Source organism: Trichosurus vulpecula, chromosome 3, assembly GCF_011100635.1.
Source record: "Trichosurus vulpecula isolate mTriVul1 chromosome 3, mTriVul1.pri, whole genome shotgun sequence".
Classification (NCBI taxonomy): domain Eukaryota; kingdom Metazoa; phylum Chordata; class Mammalia; order Diprotodontia; family Phalangeridae; genus Trichosurus; species Trichosurus vulpecula.
The window spans coordinates 116348141-116369076 of record NC_050575.1 but is presented as its reverse complement, the minus strand read 5'-3'; the positions used below and the strand labels follow the sequence as shown (position 1 = coordinate 116369076).

The following is a 20936-nucleotide window of genomic DNA, read 5'->3' as shown; positions in this document are numbered from 1 at the left end:
ATAATTTACTGTCTTTTTTGTAGAAGGAGTTATGGTATTAAATTTATACATTTGATTGTAATAAGGAGTAGTTCTCTCTATCAAGGAAACCAGTTGCTCATTTCAACCTTCAGCTGCTAAACTCTTTTTAGGAAGCCATAACCTGAAAGTTTATCACCAAAGGCAAACAAAATAATTGGAATAAATTGTCTTTCCCTGAATGTAATGTTAAAGATCTCCCTGAATGGATCAGATCATGTTCACTTTTGATTTGCAGTTTCAGTACTAAGCTAACTATCTGTTTTTCTTCAGAAGGAACTCCCAAGTTGGTAGAGCTAACCACGACAGAGGTTAGCTGGGATTCTCTCAGACTCAACTGGACCACCACTGATGGGAACTATGAGAACTTTGTCATTCAGGTGCAAGAGGCTGACCGGAACCTTACCATCCCAGGAGGACTGAGATCTGTGCATGTGACTGGGCTCACACCTGCCACCCTTTATAGAATCACCATCCATGGGGTGATTCGGGGCTTTAGCACACACCCTCTTTCTATTCAAGCCACCACAGGTATCCAGGACGCATTCACTAATCCATTTAACATTCTTTGCTTTTATTCTTAAAGGACAGCCCCCGATTGGGGATTATGTGGACCTCAAAGATCCTCTGAACTGGCATCCACATCTTTGAGTTATGCCCAACATTGAGTGACCTTCAGTGAATAATCTCTGCTTTCTCTCCCCTTTCTAATGTTCCCTTACTTGGAGAATTTAAGATAGAGTCATAATTACCCATAATTTATTACAAAATTACCTATGTTCCTCCTCCTCTTCAAAAATGGGCCAGCTTTCTCCTCCAAGGTATGACTCAAGATCAGTCTCAAAGGGGAGGGGCTCAGGCTACACAAAGAGTTTAAGACAATTTCTAATTTAAGGAAAAAGCCTTCAGGGGTTTCTAAGAGCCAGGAGGCGAGACCTAAGCAACAAAAACACCAAAGTCTGCACTATTTATCTTCCCAAAATGGGAGTTGCAAGCAAATCATAAAAGTCTTTCAATTCCAATTATTGGTAAGAAAGCAGGATCTTTTAATGCCAAGCATTTACACAGTACTTAAATCTTGCTGACGATTGAATGTTGAGGATCAGCATGAAAAAAGCAGCATCCCATCTCACTTGAATCCTTGGGCTTGTGTGGATTTGCCATTTCATTAACTCAATAACTCTCTCTGTTCTTCTTCAGAAGAGGTTCCAGAGCTGGGGAACCTCACAGTGGCCAAGGTTAGCTGGGATTCCCTCAAACTCAACTGGACTGCAGCTGATGGGGCCTATGAGATCTTTGTCATTAAGGTGCAGGAGGCTAACAATTTGGAGGAAGCCCAGAATCTCACAGTATCTGGCAAACTTCAGTCTGTTGATGTTCATGGCCTCCAGGCTGAAACCCCTTACACTATTACCTTGTATGGCGTGAGCAGGAACTACACCACTGAACCCCTTTCTGCTGAAGTCACCACAGGTACCAAAGAGTGTCCTGTTCTCAGAGTTGCCCATTCCAATGAGATAGTCACAAATCAGTCTATGACTAGGACAGATGGGGGAGACATTCAAAGTTTTAGGGTCTTCCTCAGGTTCCACTTTTAAGGAAGACCATAGTCAAACTTTGGGGTGGAACTTTCCTTTCTCCATAATCATCATGTAATCAGGATCTCAACCTGCTCTCTTTCTATCCCATGGCTTTTTCTTGTATTGGTGTTTTGAGTTTCCTACCATCACCTTTGGGAAACGTGTTCATCTTCCCAAAGAGAATCCAAAGCTCTCTCCCAAAGAAAATTTTAATTAGTCAGTGAACTTAAAGAGTCATATTCTATTGCACTATAACTATTTTAATTTTTCTGAGAGAAAAATCTTAGTTTTTCCCTGAAAATTTAAAGTCTTATCTATTGCCTAATGTCAACTGCTTATTTGGGGTCACAGGACCAGCTCTAAAAGAGAAATTGAGGTCAAATAGATCCTGTGATCTTTTAAAATGCACCCAATTATTAGTTTTTTTTCCTGGGTTAAGTTCCATGTTGCAGTTACACCCCAGTATTTCATAACAGCAGATAAAATTTAACATTTAAATACTGACATTCTTGCTTTCATGTTCATAATATCACGTCCCTTTAAGAGTACTTCAAAAACAGAAACATGGACTATTCTTCATACAGGAAAAAATGGCCCTTAGTAGACCATGCCCTAGTCCCTTTCAATGACTTTTCAAATTTGAATAACTAACTAGCTCTCTGTCCTTATTTAGAGGAGGCACCTAAGCTCAGAAGCTTAACAGTTTCAGAAATTACCTGGAATGCCTTCACACTCAATTGGACTGCAGCAAATGGGCCCTACGAGAACTTTGTCATTTGGGTGCAAGAAGTTAATCACCCTGAAGAAATGCACAATCTCACAGTGGCTAGTGCACTGAACTCTCTGGAAGTGACAGGGCTCAAGCCAGCCACCCCTTACAAAATCACCGTCACTGGTGTGGTGGGAGGCTACCACACAGAGCCTCTTTCTACTGAAGCCTCCACAGGTACTTCCTTTTAAATTCATCAGACTTGGGTAATACCTCCTTAAAGAGGTAGATTTGTTTCTCTTTCAAGAAAGGAATAAACCTGAAAAGGTTTAGAGGTTTCCTTTGGCCTTGGAACAAAGCCTTCTCTAGGTCATGCAAGTTTAAAAGCATTCTCCTAAACCTTTCTGGGCAATCTAGGTGGCAGGTCTGGAGTTAGGAAGACCAAGTTCAAATCCGGCCTCAGTCACTCACTAGCTTTGTGACCCCAGGAAAGTCACTTAACCTCAGCTTACCTCAGCTTCCTCATCTGTAAAATGGGGATAATAAGAGCACCTGCCTCCAGGGTGGTGGTAAGGTTCAAATGAGATAATAATTGTAAAGTGCTACCTAAATGTAATCTATTGCTGTTATTATCATAGTTATTATTATTTCTAAATAAGCTGTAGAAATCAGATTGAATTGCCTTAAGTTGCTAAGGAATATCTTGACATGGGATTCCTTAGCAAAATCCCAAACTCTATCAGAAGTCATGTGAATGAAGGGCTTAAGGGAATCAATGAGCATTGGATCAAGGCACCTCCCTTCCACTTCAAGCTGAAGGGGAAAAAAGGCGTATGAGACGATTTCCAACTTTTGTCAAATTTTGTACAAATTGGTTTTACAAACTCAATTTTGGTAAATTAATGAATGTCAATGTCAGAAACAAGACGAGCTCTCTCAAGTAAAGGACTAGACCTTATAATGTCATCCCACAACACAAGAACACACATTAGAATGACTCACTGTTCTGCCTTTTCCTAATCTGGACTCCTCTCCATTTAATTTCAAATCCCTATAGGAATATGTACTATAAATTAGTGAGGTACCAGATTTACCTATATTGGCAAAATAAATTAACTGAAAGCTGGACCTCCATCTATCAGACTGTAGGACTTTTCATGAAGCATGGAAACCATATCATTTGAGGTTGAAGGAATTAGGGGTGTTAAGTCTAGAGAAGACTTGGAGGAGAACTAAACATTTAAAGACTTTATGAGTAATTAAAAAGAACTAAAAGTAGCATGGAGACAGTTTCTGCCTTGATACATTTTTTTTTAAAAAGCATCCTAACCATCAGAGCTCCCTAACAATGGAATGAAGTTGCCTCAGGAAATAGTAGGTTCTCCATTGCTTGAAGTCTTCAAGCAGCAGATCAATGACCGTTGAGGGTATCTGGTATCATAAAGTGCATTGCTCTTTAGGTATGGGTCTGACTCAACCTCTGAAGTCCCTTCAGGTTCAGAGATTCTGTGGTTCTATAACGTGTATGTGACTGACTAAATGATTCTCTGTCCTTCTTCAGAGGAGCTCCCTAAACTGGGAGAGTTAACTGTGACAAATGTTAGCTGGGATGCCCTCAGACTCAACTGGACCACAGCAGAGGAAGCCTATGACAGCTTTGTCATTCAGGTGCAGGAGGCTAACAAGTTGGAAGAGGTTCAGAATCTCACAGTGTCTGGCAGCCTGAGAGCTGTGAATATCACAGGCCTCCAAGCTGCCACCCCCTATAGAGTCACCATCTATGGGGTGATTCAGACCTACAGAACAAGATCCCTTTCTGCTGAAGCTTCCACAGGTACCTTTTTCTCAATAAACTATTCTACCTCTCCAGAGATCTGACTTCCTTTTAGGCAGGAATGGTCAAGCAAACCTCTCTCCTTTTCCAGCTGCATATATGAACTCAATTCTGCCTTTTGGCTAAAGATCTGGCAAGCTCTAATATCTGAGGAGTGTGATGCATTGCATGTGTCCTGGGGCAGTTGTAATTGCAAGGAGGCTGAATGAAAGGAGGCATGATGCTTTCTGACCCCTCTGACCTGCATTTAAGCTGAAAATCAAGAGTAAACATGATTGAACCAAGACCAGTTTAGACAGATGGCCTCTTGTCATGGAAGCATCTCGGAGTATAGGCTAGCCAACAAATCTGCATTCCCTACCCAGAGATTAAGAATCTTTACCATGCTACCATTGGCAAGTTTAGGTGAGGCACAGATCATTTAACTTTAGAGACCCTTTGGCAAAAATGCCATTTTAATATCTCAGCAGCCTTCAGGGATACGGGTGCCATGATTCTCAAATTTAAGAAATGTTTCTTTAATATATACCAAGTTTAATAGAGAATGGAATAACTCCAAGGGCACATCTTCTATACTGAGCTATCCACAGCAACTAACAGTTACTGGAATATCAAACTGGCAAATAGTTGGAATACAATTATGACTCAAGTCTGTACCAGAGGGAAATGTCATTAATTAGCATAACGCTTCTATCAGCATTAGCAAGGCAGCCTGCACAAGTTCATGAGTATCAAACAATCAATAGTTCTACCTGCTGGCTAGCCTCCCTCTCTGGAAGGGTACTAGGCCTTAGGGGTTTTAGTCACCAGTGCCTGGCCCCTGGGGAGACTTAGTATCTCACTCTGGGCCCGTTTCAGGGGACTCAGGGCTCCCTGGGTGGCCTGATCAAATGAAACAGTGATTTCTATTCAGTCTTATTCCTCATCCCATTTATACCAATGGAATGGTTTGAAACTCATTAGTGTGCTTTTGTGTGATTTTCCTTCCCATTTACTCTCATCATCATGTTTACTGCAACTAGTGTCTGAAAGCTAGCCTATATACCCACCATTGCCTGATTAACTCAGATGAAAACCTAGTCAGGCTCTCTGGCCTGTACCATTTGGCTTCCACCTACCCTGGGAAACCATGGTATGTCGACAACATCTGGAAGGGGAGCAGCTCTAATTTACTCAGGTTATTACAGCTAGGTGGGTGCTGTCTCATATCCAAGCCATTCCCAGATACACTACCTATTTCAAAAGGCTGTTGTCAGGGAAACTCTATGTATGCCGAAGATGTAGATGTATGCTTTAAATCCTACCTACAATCCATTTCTTTCCTGAAGTCCATGAAGTCATAGGTCACAACAGAGAAATACAGGGCTACTTCAGATCTGTTCATTCTGGAGACCCTTTAGTTTTGTTTTTGTTTCCAATAAATTTCAGTGTTTCCATTCCTAATGAGCTGTAGCGACAGAGGAAAAATTATATCAGACTTGATCCGTGCCTCACCAAAACTACTGGGAATTTCTTTATGAGCCTTACCCCACCGCTTTATTAATTAGGAGACATTCCCCTGTGATAAGATTCTTCTTTTTCTGTACAGAAGAAACTTGGTGGAAACATTAAGAGACAGGTTTACCCCATTGGCTGAAAGGAATGGTCTAGATTGGGCTTAAACTAACTTGGCTTGCAACTGGATACTTTTTTAGTCACACTTAGGAAAGATAAGAAGAAAAGATATTTTAAAGCCACATGGGAAGAAGAAAGGGGCCGAATTTTATCTACTGGCTGAGAGAAGTTCAAACTCTTTTTTCTATATGACTGATGGAAAGAGGAGAACATACACTGACAAGATTATAGATTCCCTTTGAGCCATAACCATCTGAAGATAGTATCTTTAGGAGGATAATGGTGTCAGAATCTCTAAGATAGTATCTTTTCCAAAGCAAAGGAAGCCTTGGAATGAGGCCTGGGGCAAGATAACCTCTGTCTTGGTTAAAGCTTACTAGTTTGGTTTCAACTTATATCTTTGGAAAGATAGCTGAAATCCATCTCATGATGGAGAAATTGAAAAAATGTGGGGTGTGAGAATCTGCTTCTCTTATTCAGAAGTCTCAGTGCGTTCTCCACTTCCCAGAAGTCCATTTGGCAAGACCTAATATCGCATAGAGCATGGAATGCTGCTATACCAACTTTCCTGTTTTCCTTTTTCAACTTCCTCATTATTCTCAGAGATAACTTTTCCCCCCTGGATTATAAACTATTCAGACCCTTAATTTCACCTGCATCTATTTTTAGCAAGCTCGCTATCAGGACCCAAATGGCTCTAAGATGAAATGGCTCTAATTGAAAATCTTTTCCCCTTTGTTCCTTCCCTCTTTAGCAAAGAAACAAGAAATTGGGGACTTAAAGGTTTCCAGCATTACTCCTGATAGTTTTGACCACTCCTGGACAACAAACAGATGGAGCTTTTGAGACATTTACCATTGAAATTGTTGCTTGTAATAGGTTGTTGGAGTCTTTGGAATATGATATCTCTGGCACTTTAAGGATTGCTCATTTCTCAGGGATTTTCTCTAATGCTGACTTTATTGTCTACCTCTCTGGGATAGCACCTGGTGTCCATATTCAAGTCATAAGTATGGCATCTACAACAGCTCTATGCACCTACCCCTCCTTCTAACAATTCTCTCTTCCCATTCTGATTTACAGGATTTTATATTTATGTGGCTGGGTTCAGCCACCCTCTATCTACCTCATTATGGCCCTCTACCCATCAGAGAGTGAATGGTTAAGTTTTAATCCCTGATTAGGTTCAGATGAATCAGGACTGGGATGCCAACTTCACATAGACTATTACATTTTTCTTCTCCCAACAGTAGTAAAGTGAAGTTCTGCAGAATCTCCCTTCCAGGCAAAACCACATGATGGGACACACTGGAAAATATACAGCCTCAAAGTTACCATGGTCTGGGTATTAATGTTTCAGTGTGTTGGTCATAAAGTAGAATTTTCCGAATGAATAGAAAGGGCATTAGCTAATGTTTTAGTCTTTGAATGAAACTAAAGCTCTCATCTACACATACAGAAACATGGTGTAGTGGAAAGATTGCTGGACTTGGAGTCACAAGCCTTGGGTTCAAATTTTGATTCTAACACCAAGTGAACAGCTAAGTGACCTTTGGCAAAAGTGACCTTTGAACTTCCTTGAGAATCATTTTCCTTAATCATAAAACATGGATGTTAACACTTGTACTCAAGCCATTTCTATTGCCTTTATGTCCCGGTGCTTTTAACTCCAAAGCCCTTACAACAACTCATGTGATTTAAGTCTATGTACACTGGCATTTTGCTACCAGGAATTCAAAGGCATATGACATTTGTCATCAAATGGATTGGCCCAGGAACTCTTGGGGTAACACCCTTCCTGCCAGCATTCTTGAACACAGAGAGAAAGGATAGAAAGCAAGAGGGTCCTGTGAGTGCTCCTCTATTCCCAATAAATGGTTAATGGCATCTTATTCTGAAAGAAAATATTCCCCCAAAATTCATAAAAACACAGGAATTATCTCTTATGCATATTTGTTGTTCAATATCCCAAAATTTTTCAACAAAGGTTGATTTTTCTCCCGAGGGAATAATGCCTCAAGTTTTATGGATTTAGCCTTTGTGTTTAGAACTTGGATCTCATGGTGGTGCTTTAATTCACATATTTTTCTATTTTTTTCTCCCCTCTCCATAGTAGCCGAACCTCTTCTTAGCCATCTCACTGTCTCAGACATTACCTCGGGCAGTGTATCCCTCTCGTGGAAAGCTCAGGAGGCAGCCTTTGATAACTTTGTTTTAGAAGTTAGGAATTCTGACCTCCCTCTGGACTCTGTGGTCTACACAGTGCCTGGGGCCTTGAGAAGCTCTGTAATCACCGACCTTAGAGCTTCCACTAATTACACTGTCCAACTTCATGGGCTGATTGGCGGGCAGAATGGTCAGACCCTGATGGCCCAGGCAACCACAGGTATTTCACTTTACTGGATTCTCTCTTGTTTTTCTTCTCTGTCTGTTGACCTTCTCTTGAATACAGCTCCAAAAAATATCCATAAGTCCCTTGCCCTATTCTGCTTCTGAAAAGTAAGAGAAAAAAAGAATATGAAGGTCTGTCAGACTTGGTCAGTCAAAGGGTACTTTGAAAGCAGATAAGCTAAAATCCCAAGAAAAGGTTTTAAATGCCCCAGGAATTAAGGAAATCCACTGGCAACCTCTGTTTCCTAGCTACATACACACATCTGCTGAGGCTCTTTGCATTTGGGAGCAATTAACCTGACTTGCCCCAGTAGAATTTCTCAAACATCCTTGCATCTGATTTTGAATATTCTTCATAATCCTTCCAATACAATCCATCCTCATCTGCCTGTGGTCTTTCTAATCATGGCAATGTGTTGTGAATCTCATACACAAAGAAGATGTGTGCATGGCGTTCTGATTTCTCAGCTGGAATAATGTCATTTCTCTACTGGGCCTTTGGACCACGGACTGGGATTTCACGTGGCATGCTAAGAAAACATACACAGCAAAACCACCGACTGCATGGACTGAGCCAGTTAGGCTAATGCTGTGACCAAGACTCCTCTTTGCCTGGCATTTGTATATTTAACTATCCAACATGGTATCTGTTTTGACCAGACAGTCTGCTCCTTTTCTAGCAAGCACGACCTTGTTTCCATCAGTAACTTTCTTAAGGTCTCAGATCCTTTCTTATACCAGTCTTCATCTCCGAGAATGTAGCGGTGCATGTAGCATCCTCCCACACCCAATCCATCCTATCAAGTCCGTCTTTCCTGGATGTAAGCAGCATGCAAAGGAATGTATTTGGGGGAGTTGAGAGAGTGGGAGTGTACAGTGGATGGAAGATGATTCCTCCCTTGCATGGATACTGACTTCCCTTCCCCCTGAAACCCCTTCTCTGAGTCTTTGCCCCTCTGAGCACTTTCCAATTCCATTCTACCAATATGAGCACATACAGGATGTCTTGGGGGCAGAGATGCAAGACTGACCCTACATTTTGAAAATTTTGGCATTGTCAGCTTCTGTTTGGCAATAGGAGGAGCGTTGCAACATGAATTCTTATTTGATCTAGTTGTTCCAAGGAATCAGACAGCTATGTAGTTGGTGAGTTTGGGGCTTAAATTTAAATGTCATTTTTGCCCATAGCTATACAAAGGCATTACAGATGACATTACTATCTTAAATTTCTTGTTTTCCTACTACTACCCTTGATAGGTATGGTTTAATAAAAAAAACACCGAATCTGTAATCAGAGAAGCAGAGGTGAAATCTCAGCTCTGATACTAACTACCTGGGTGACCTTAGACAAGTCATTTCCTTTTTTGGATCTTGGTTTCCTCATCTGTAAAATGAGGGAGTTGAACTGTGTGTCCTTTAAGGTTCCTTCTAGGTCTAAAACTATGATGTTAGTTTTTTTTGGGTTTTTTTCCTTTTAATCAAGGTTCTCCTAATATTAGTTTATGCAATTTTTCTTTATGAGATATTATTTTGCTTATAACAAATGATTCAACAAATGATGAAATACTCTATAAAAGTGTGTGTGTATACGTATATATGTACACACATACACCTATATGTATATATACAAGGCACCAAAAGAAAATGGAATTTTCTTTATTTCTGAATTGCTTTATTGCCAAATATAAAACAAAATATGTCATGTGGATATGGCCTTTAGCTTGTCAAAAACAAAAGACCTGAAAGGCACAAACTAACAGAGCCCTGATTTTATGACTTCATAGGTCTATGACCTCATCAGCCAGGGTATTGCCTCCACCAATGCATATCATCTTAATGGAGGGACTTTAAAGACTGTAGGGGCCAAAAACTACATTATCCTGTTACCAAGCTGGTGATAAGCATCTCCCAACTTAGGCAGGCTGGTACTTGCATGAAAGATACACATTCTGTAGCTGGACCCTAGGTAAAGTTTTTTAAGCTTAGTAGGAGCTACCAGACCTTGCAGTCTGCTGACCTAACCTTGACCATATCCATGCTACCATAAGGCATCAGAGTAACACTTTTTATAGAGGAATATTTTGCAATATAAAGGTATAAAGGAATACTATGCAGTAGAAGCAGCTAGGTGGTGCCATAGTGCATAGAGCACTGGGCCTGCAGTCAGGAAGACTCACCTTTCTGAGTTCAAATCTAGCCTCAGACCTTTACCAGTGGTGTGACCCTGGGCAAGTCACTTAACCCTATTTGCCTCGGTTTCCTCATCTGTCAAATGAACTGGAGAAGGAAATGGCAAACCACTCCAGTATCTTTGCCAAGAAAACTCCAAATGGGGTCATGAAGTGTAGGATACAACTGAAACAACTGAACAACAACAAAAACAACAACTATGGAATATATAAGATCTCTAAATATAAATTTAAGTATATCTGTATATGTTTGTTACTATGTAGATAATATATGTACAGATATTAAAATATTTCTATATGGTTACATATGTATTTTTATACATATACATATGTAGCTAATCGATTTTCATCACGTTTGATGAACTAGAACATGTTTTTTTCCTACACAGACAGGCAAATTATATCACAGGCACCAATATAAAAACCTATTACCAGTTGGAGATCATGGTACTCTTCAACATTTCATAACCAATGTGCTTCTGCTTTGTAGGTATAGATAAAGCCTAGAGATGCCCTCTATAGTGACACGGACTGGGAAAGGAATTATGTCTTTCAATGTTGTGACAATGCTTACCACTCCTCTATCCCTTCCCAGAGTAATATTCTTTTTCTGCCTTTGTTCCTTTTCCTTCAGAACCAGAGCTACAGGTGGGCCCGCTAATTCTTACCAATGTTACCCCCGACAGCTTCAACATGTCATGGACCACAAGTGCTGGGCTCTTTGCAAAGTTTGTCATCAATGTTAGCGATTCTCAGTCTCTGTATGAACCCCAGCAGCACACAGTCTCAGGAGACACGCAGCACGCTCACATCACAGGCTTGGTAGATAATACTGGCTATGACATTAGCATTAGGGGAACGACGTGGGCTGGTGACCAGACCAAGCCACTCACTGCCTTTGTGACGACAGGTACTAGTTTCAAAGTCTTTAATATCACAGAATTTCCATCTGTAATTCTAGCTTGTAGAAAATATAGTGCCATTATGCTCATTCCAGGCAGAAACATGATTCACTATACATTCAATATCTAGAACCTACTTAGGCTTGTTTAGCCTGATTCTCCTCTTCTTGGTGATTAAGGAACAAGATTCTCTCTTCAAAGTCAGTTATGGGAGAATACCTCTTGGGACATTCCATCGGGATACTAAATTTCCCCAGTCTGACTTGTGTGTGGCTTACATCATTCTGGCAACAAGATGGTACAATCAATATAAATATATTTAAATATTTATGAAAAATAAGTAATGGTAAATCCTAAGAGTGGAAAGGACTTCAATTCATAAGTCTGCCTAGGGTGGGTTCAAGTTAAATTATTCCAGAAAGATAATAGTTTCCCCTTTTTTTAACAACAGGAAAACCATCTTTTTCTAACATAAACACCTAGAAGAGATCATTTAGGATCAGAATTAGGAAATAGATGAGTCAACCTGGACCTTATTAAAGTGTCCTTATTCACTCCCTAGGAATTACTGCTCTGAATTTTTTTTTAACAAAGGGGAGATGGGCTAGTTCACCATTCTGGGGATGAAATGACATCCAACTTCTAGAGCAGACATGCTTTGGGAGCAAGAGAAATTTCACATATATTAACATGGGGTAGAGGGGCAGGGAAGTGGGGGAAGAAAGTCATCATCTAATTCACACATACTTAACTAAATTCCCTCCCAGTGCCTGTTTTAAATTATGCATCTGTGGAAGCTCCATTAAGTTTTTTAATGTCTGAGGAAAATTTAGGTTCATTATTTAAATTTAAAGGGCCTCCCAGGCACAGTTCTGCACAATGGAACTTTTCGGTAATGTTTTCCCCACCATTGAAAAGAATACTTTTCTAAAAGCATAATCTAAAAAAAAAACAAAAAAAAAACAAAAAACAACCTTTTCTTTCTTTTTTTTTTTTTGCTATTTATCTGATATGTATATTCATTGCTCAGATAATCCTCTAAACTCAGAAAATGGTAATTCCTTAGGAAAAAAAAAAAACATATGCATAAGATGAGTAATGAACAAAACTCCTGGGGTTGAGGGTAGGGTGGAGGGTTATTATTAATGAATAAAAATCCTATCAAAGAGACCTTCCCTTTACATGTTGCTTCATGCAAACCTCCCAGGTAGAATAAAGGACAAAAAAATAAGATAGGGAAAGCCTTCAGTTTGTACATCAAAGACCAAATTACCAGGTTGTCCACTCTGAGTGTTAAATATAAAGGCACTCAAGACTTTAAAAAAATACCCAAAAATGGACAGGGAGAGAGAAAAACCACCATCAAGCCAACAATGAAAAATAATACTAAATGATAATATAGGGGCAAAGCTGACCTCCAAAGGAGGCAACATTCCATTCATGAAGGGGAAGAAGATGACTTATGTCTTCCAGGAAAAGTTTTGTTTACAAAGTGTATGAGTTTCATCTTAGCCTTTATCAGAAATATTACCATTTTTAAAAAAAATCTCTTTATGCAAAATATCTCAAAATAAACAACCAGTGTTTCAAAATAAACAGAGGAAATCCAATTCCAGAAAAAAAGGGGGTGGAGTGGGGATACACTTCTTCACAAAGTGAAAGCATATGTTTATTTTAATTCTTTTTCTTTAAGTCAAAGCCTTTAGGACTGAGCCTTAAGCATTAAGAATTATTTCTTTGAGTGTTTCTACTCAACTGTGCATGCAGAGTGCTCCAAATTGAGCATGACCAAGGATGTTCTAGGGCAGCAATTCCAAGACCCTTTTAGGGTGTTCATGAAGTCAAAACTATTTTAATAATAATGCCAAAATGATATTTACACAATCCACATGAACAAAAGCTCTTTGGGGTGCTCAGTAATTTTTAGAGTATAAAGGGACTCTGAGACCCACAAGTTGGAGAACCACTGCCTTAGTGATCACTTTGGCCTAATCCTCCCCTTTGGTCTGCCCTTCCCCACACCCAGCCCCATCACTAAAAACCACCAGTCTTCACTTTTTCTGGCTGAAAGAGTGAGGGCAAAAAGAATGGAGTTCACAGTGGAGTAACTCAGCTTATGTCTCAGGGTCTTTTAAATGCTTGGTGGCAGTGGGTTTCAGTAGTAAATAAGATTGTACTGTATTCAGTAGTAAATAGATTGTATTCAGTACTAAATATATTAAAAATTATTTTTGTACCCACCTCTTGGGACCACAGTCTCAAAACTAATGAATGACATAAAGTGTGCTTATTTATAATAAAAGCCAACATTTTACTCTCAGAAGTTTAGCTGAGGGTACCTGAGAGCCAGGGCCACCTCTTGACCACTCATCACCTTCGCATTGGTAGATGTAGGGAAATCTATTTCTGATTGTAGATAAGGAGATGACAGAGTTCCTAGGAAATAGATATGAATGGGGGGGAGGGAGATTCAGTCTTCTGAGCGATCAAGAACAATCAGTACTGTTGTCTGTCCAATATCCTCAAAAAGCAGCTGGAGTAGGGTTCCTTCTGAAGAGTAGTAGCAATATTTTAGCAGACTCTTGGCTCCCTGACAAAAACAAAATGCCACCACAGTCTGAGGGAATGACAATGCTTTTAAAAAGACTGTTATTATAAGGCACTGTTACCAGCTGCTCTATCTATAACAGGCTTAGTTCTTCTCTGCATCTAAGTCTGATACTTCAAGAGGCCCAATAGTTCTTCCTAAGGTCCCATCTGTAGCCAAACCTCAAATATCCAGAGCATAGTGTCCAATGGAGAGGTCATGTGGATAGAAAGCAAGCTTCATGGTCATGAGGAGCTAGGTTCAGTTCTTACCTCTGACACATGCTAATCCTGTGACCCTAAATAAGCGAATAAGTCATTTAACTTTTCAATATTGCCCCCACCTAGCTCCAAGACTGGAAGTAAAGCTACATTGGTAGAGGAAGTTTCTTGACTGGGAGTTTCCTATACTGATAGAATCTTAGGTCTAGAACCACCCGCAATATCCCCTAAACCTCCCCCTGACAAAAAATAAAATAAAATCCACTTCAATTAGCCAAGAGATTTTGCCGAACTCTATTTTTAGAATGAATAAGAAAATCTCCACCCCCCCTTCAAAAATCCAATTCTTTGGGGAAAAAAATAGCAATGCTTCCATGGGATAACATAGCATCAATACAGATAATGATTTAGCCCAGGAAGGCAACATGGTACAGTAGGAAAATCATGCTGAATTTAGAGTCAGAATACCTAGATTCATATCTAAACTCTGTCACTTATTGCCTTTGTGATGTTGGGCCATGCACTTTCCTTTCTGGACCACAGTTTCCTCATTTCAAAAGTAGGGCAATTGGACAAGATGATCCTTTGTTGTTTTAAATTCTGTGATCATATACCTTCAACTCTACCATCTTGGACAAGGAGAATTAACGTTCAGGATAACACCGAGGTCCAGAGACATACTTTATGCCTAAAGATTCAGCCATGTTCCCCTAGACTACCATTATCAAGGAAGCCAAGCAGACTCAAACACTTTAGAAAATTCTCTTTCAATAATCAGGTTTTAGAGCCAAAAAAGGGGTTTGGTTTGTTGTTGTTTTGTTGTTGTTTTGTTGTTGTTGTTGTCTTGGTTAAACTGAAAATACAAAACTCAAGATACCCCATTCTTGAAACTCTTCTTGAATATACTGCAGAGGTTCTACCCCATGTCATTTTCTTGTTTGCCCAAAGTGAGAGTATTCCCAAGTACCTTGGACATTTTTCGAGTGACCCTTTAGCTAGTTTCTGAAATGTCATCTCTAAGTTGTCAACATGGGAGAGAAAAGGACAGTAGCCTAACTTTTGTGACAGGGAGTCTTTCTCTTAAAATTATGTCATTATCTACTATATACTTAAATACTAAGTATATACTACATGCAACTGTACAAAATACAAATCTCGCCATTATTAACTGATTTTCCTTCAAAAGGTACACTTTAGTCTATGAGATATGCCACCCATAATTGTATCAATACTACTTTATTCAGAATGGGAAAGAAAGAAAATACAAACTTGAAATAAGGAAGGAGAAAAGAAAATGCCCACAGAAACCAGATAACTGGATTCAACCAGGTCAACTGGATTCAAAACCAAAATTCTGGTGGGTGGGAGGAGATGGACCCTATCTCTCAAATTTATCCTAAGCTACTCTGTCAATACTTGACATCTAGTGACATTTAAAGATTTGCCATGTATTGTCCTTTGTGAAGATTTAAGACTATTTTGGTGGAGTCTATGACACTAATCTGTACTGTTTTCAACCCTCCCTTCTTTCAGAGACCCTGCCCCTACTGGAAAACTTAACCATTTCCGACATTAATCCCCATGGGTTCACAGTTTCCTGGATGGCATTGGAGAATGCCTTTGACAGCTTTCTAGTAATGGTGGTGGATTCTGGCAAGCTGCTGGACCCCCAGGAGTTCACACTTTCAGGAGCCCAGAGGAAACTGGAGCTTAAAGGCCTCATAACTGGCATTGGCTATGAGGTTATGCTTTTCGGCTTGGCCCAAGGGCACCAAACAAAGCCCTTGAGTGCTGTGGTTTTCACAGGTATTTCCATTCAAGTGAGCCATTCTCTTCTTCTGTTCAGTCTTCTCTTCCATCCCCATGTTTTCACTTGGGAGACATTTCATGCAGTCCATATGCCAAATCACCATGGCTTCTGCATTTCTGTCCTCATCACAGCTGTACGTTTCATCGATGGGACCAGTTCATTCATACGTCCTTTGCATTCTCCCTTATCTTCTGTCCTATCTTATATTCCTGACATGAGAAGGTCGAAATGTCACCATATTGCCTCCAAAATGCCTTAGAGGTTTCTCGGCTGAGTGTCTGTTTCACATCCTACTCATCCATCATCATCTTTCCTGGTCCCCAGATGCATTTCAGCCTTCTCAAAAGAAATATACCTGACTGGTATATTTCTAAAAACCTGTCAATAACATTTGCCATCTATAAAGTCTTAATTGATAGAACATTGTCAAATGTAATAGTAACTGGACACTGAAACACAAAATTCTTTCATTGGGAGAAGCTGACACACTGGAGATATTCTTAAACATAGACTAAATCCATAATTTTGTCATGATTTAGAGGTCATGCCTGAGAAATGCAGCATTAATCATTATCACAATACAAATTTGCTTTTCCAGGGAGGAAATCTGTCCCTTTTAAGGCAAAGTCAAGGTGGGCCCTTTGGTCCTATGGTTCAAAGATACAGTGCCTTACTAGTACCAGGGAAAACCTCAGTACTACCTCTCAAAGGACTGTCTTATTTTTCAGTCTTGATTCAGTCTCTAGAACAAAGTCGAAAGAGAAAGGACTTCTAAAAACTTTTGTTCTAGCAGGAAAAAAAACAAGGAAAATGATCACGAGCGACACCATGCAGCTCATTAGCACGGGTTTATTTGTATTTTACCCGAAAGGTTTCGCAAAGGATGAACATAGAGCCACTGGAAGATAAAGAACAAACAAATAAATTACTTGCTTTTAACTTGTTTAATATTGCATGGAAGAGAGAAATGGTGTGTGTCCAGATGTGACTTAGAGTCATCAATTTTAGAAAAAATTCACACATGCATACAGGCACTTGTACTAACTCTAGCTCGGTTGGAACTTTTTTTTCTGTCTGAACACATTTATTTTTTGGTAACTAGGAGACTTTCACTTCTCTGACCTGGGGCATCACTGCATATTGCCATCCTCACAGAACAGAAGAGCACAGTTGGTCGTTAAAATAACTTTCTCTGTCCTTCCTCTTCCACTCTTTTTCCCCTCTAGAAGCAGAACCAGAAGTCGACAACCTTCTGGTTTCAGATGCCACCCCAGACGGTTTCCGTCTATCTTGGACGGCAGATGACGGGGTCTTCGACAGTTTTGTTCTTAAAATCAGGGATACTAAAAAGCAGGCTGATCCACTGGAAATAATCGTACCAGCCCACGAGCGTACCAGGGACGTAACAGGTCTCAAAGAGGGAACAGTATATGATATTGAACTCTATGGATTAATCAGTGGACGGCGATCCCAGCCAATCAATGCCATTGCAACCACAGGTATTATGACTAACATGGAGAGAGAGGACCAACTGTGTTTATCTTGAGCTTCATTATTGCAAAGGGTGTCACTCATTCTAATTTTTAAGTAATGATTTTCACTTCAAGGTGGTGGGAGAGGGATGGAGATGGGGCTACTTCCTTTCCTATGTATTTAAATCACACAATGCTGGGTTAATAGAAAAATTCCATGTGTATTCCATAGATTATTATTTGTGAATAGGTATAAATGAATTGGGGGGAGGTTTGAGGAGAAGGGAATAAGCGTATTTATGGCATCTACTATGTGCCAGGCACACTAAGCGCTTTTTACAAATAATATCTCATTTGCTCCTCACAGCAATCCTACAAGGTAAGTACTATTATTATCATCACTTAACAGTTGAAGAAACTGAGGTAAACCTTTAGAGGTTAAGTGATTTGCTCAGTGTCAAACAGTTAAGTATATAAGACCACATTTGACCTCCAGGCCCAATGCTCTATTCCACTGCACCACCCAACTGCCTCTATGGAGAAAGGCATTATTAGAGAATTACTATATTAGAGTGAAAAGAGTATAGAACTCAGGAGAAACTAGGGTTCAAATCTTACTGCCTGTACTTAAGGGTTATACATTTGAGCTCACTTAATTTATCTAAGCCAGTTTCTTCCTCTGCAAAATGGGGATAATGATAGTATTTCTTCAGAGGGTAGTTGTAAGGATCAAATGGGATAATGTTTACAAAGTTCTTTGTAAATGTTAAAGCTCTCTACTAATATCAGCATTGTTATTGCCATCATGGAAAGATGTGAGAAGTTAGAGGAGATAATAAGAAATTGAAGGCATCTCTGAAAACGGGGCAGCTACATAGTGAATAGAGCTCTGGCCTTGGAATCGAGAAAACTCATCTTCATGAGTTCAGATCTAGCTCTTACAAGATTACTAGCTATGTGACCCTAGGCAAGTAGCCTAACCTTGTTTGCCTCAGTTTCCTCATTTATAAAATGAGCTAGAGAAGAAAATTAAAAACCATTATATTTGTCAAAAAAAGTAACAAATGGGGTCACTAAGTCAGACACATCTGAAAAATGATTGAACAAATCTCTAAAAACAACCTTTCAGCAATGTTGCTGCTTAACATCTATACCCTCTTAGGTCATATCTATAGTAGATGTAAGAAAAGCAAGATAATACATCTGCCCTTATTACCAAACCACCTTATTCTATCACTATTTTCCATATGCAATATTTAAAATTAATACTAATTTAAGCAGCCCATGGCACAACACTAAATATTTCCCCATTGTAGCAGCTAGGAAGATGGTATGACACAAGGAAAAAAAAATACTATACTGAGAATCAGAAGGCTTGGGTTCAAATGGCTCTTATACATATTACCTCTCTGATGCTGAGAAAGTCACTCATGCTCTAGGCCTCAGTTTTCTCATCTGTAAAATGGGAAAAATATTATATTTTTTAAAAGACAGATAATATACAAACATCCTCTCACAGAGGGTTACAAGTCTTAAATGCCTGAACGGATGATAGCGTGCTATCTGTGTGCATTATATTTTAAAGTTTTAATAGGGAGGAGAGGTAGATGGTTTCAAATTATGAGTGCTGCTTAATTCTGTAATAGCAGTCATTTTGTTTTGCTTTGTTTTGTTTCTAAGTGAGTGAAATAGTATGTAAATGAGTCATCATTCTTGTTGATATTGATATGTTTAGTCTAATACTCAGATAATGAAGTAGAGGTTCTCAGGGCATGCATCTTTTCTTAATTGAACTCATCTTCACAATTTTTTCCCTAATCTATGCCTATAAGTAAACAAGGATCATAAGATTTGCAAATAAAAGTAACCTTAAAATTCAACTAAGTCTAATCCTCCCATTTTATAGAAGAAGAAACAGAAGCTTAGGGAAATGAAATGATTCACCAGTCAGGATTCAAACCTAGCCCTTTGCCTCTGAGTGCCTCCATTTTTCAACCTCATCCCACCAATTCTTTTGAAAGGAAAAAGCTACATAACAAAACTATAGCGTGATTCACTGAAGAACCTTAACTGACTCACAAGGTATTTATGGTAAATAGCTGGGGGTTGTGGCTTTTTTTCCTCTACTGACCTCAGAGAGATTTAGAGGAATGACATTTATTGCAGCTGATTCTTTCTCAGCTAATGCTAAAATTGGTTGCTTTTAAGAGTCCCAACTCAAAAAAAACAACTCATAAGAGATATCGCCCAAAGGGAGTTCTAATCTATGAATCATAGAACAAACCCAAAGGGAAATTTTTCAGAGGGTCCTCCTTTGTCGGCAGATTAGAACTTTACCTGAAAAGATTAGAGTCTTTGTGGACTATGAAATTAACAAGCTGCTGCTCCCCACTTTTGTGATGATGGGCAAGTGTTTTTAACCTTTTGGGCCTCAGTTTCCTCACCTGTAAAATGAGCAAGTTGGACTAGACAATAATCCATTCTCTTTCTGAATCTGTGATCTCTTCTGCTGAATTTAATTCAATAAACATATACTAAGGGCCTACTATGTGCAAGGCACTGTACTAGGGATAGAAAGAAAACAATTTGAACAGCACCTGCCCCTCGGATCTTATATTCTGCTGGGAATTTCCAGAAATTTCCCAAGAGTTCACTACAGAAAAGTTATGCCATGAATGGTGACTACATGCTTGTAAGAAGGGATGAAATGCAGAGCCTCTGGTGAAGACTCCAAAAAAAAGGCCATGTGGGAGAGGGGAAAGAAAACATGAATTCAGACCCCGGCTCTTACAATGGATGGGCCATTGTAGGCACATCTTTCAATCTCATGTGAGTTTCATTTCCCTCATCTGTAAAATGGTTATATTACTAATACTTACATGATGTGATTAAGTATGGAATGAGCTTCACAAAGGAAAATGAGTGCTCGAATAGTGCTCTAAGGTTATTCTGACGATGTTTAAAGAATCATGAAAGACAATACCTCCCCCATCTCCAAGACCGGGCCCTCCAGAGCCTTTCGGAGAAGTCTCATGTCCAGCTCTTGCTCCTCATCCCCATCCCCACCCTTCATAAAAAAGGTTCCAGATAAAAGGGAAAACCATGATTTTGACCCCTGTTTATAAACAGGACATGTTCAAGTTTATTTTTGATTGCTATTTTTGTCTCAATTGTTTGTTTTCAAGAGAGAGGCTCATGCTTCTAAAGAAAGAATAAGAATGAGATTTAAAAAAAAAAAAAGGAAGGCAGAATTGATTTGATTTGTCTCTCCGGGACCACAAATGTGCATAGGTTTCACAGCCAGATTATGTGTGTGTGCGTGTATTGGCAAGAAGAGGGAGTGAGGTAATGTCAGAAATAGTCCAAGGGATAATTCCCCCTTTCCCTCTTCCTCATCTATATTCCTATTCTTTCTTGCTTTGTTCCACCTCATCTGTCTGTGTCTCTCTGTTTCTCTTTTTCCATAGGCCATTTTAAAGCGTAGATTTTCACAAGACATCTTAACTAAGCTCTTTCTGTCCTTGAAGCTCATCCTCTCTTTGTACCTCTGAGGGATAACGTCCCTTCTCATCATCCTTTAGTCCACTCTATTTGCCCATAACAGAATTT

The 20936-nt window shown here is 39.5% G+C and overlaps 1 protein-coding gene across 1 annotated transcript in view; it reads left to right on the top strand.

Annotated features, from left to right (window-relative positions):
• TNC (tenascin C) overlaps positions 1-20936 on the top strand; it is a 109586-nt gene that overhangs the window by 65150 nt on the left and 23500 nt on the right. Inside the window, 10 exon segments of the mRNA XM_036750602.1 lie at positions 292-549; positions 1219-1491; positions 2272-2544; positions 3869-4141; positions 6510-6583; positions 6585-6781; positions 7867-8141; positions 10970-11245; positions 15579-15851; positions 17082-17354. Coding sequence (XP_036606497.1) covers positions 292-549; positions 1219-1491; positions 2272-2544; positions 3869-4141; positions 6510-6583; positions 6585-6781; positions 7867-8141; positions 10970-11245; positions 15579-15851; positions 17082-17354 — 2445 coding nt within the window.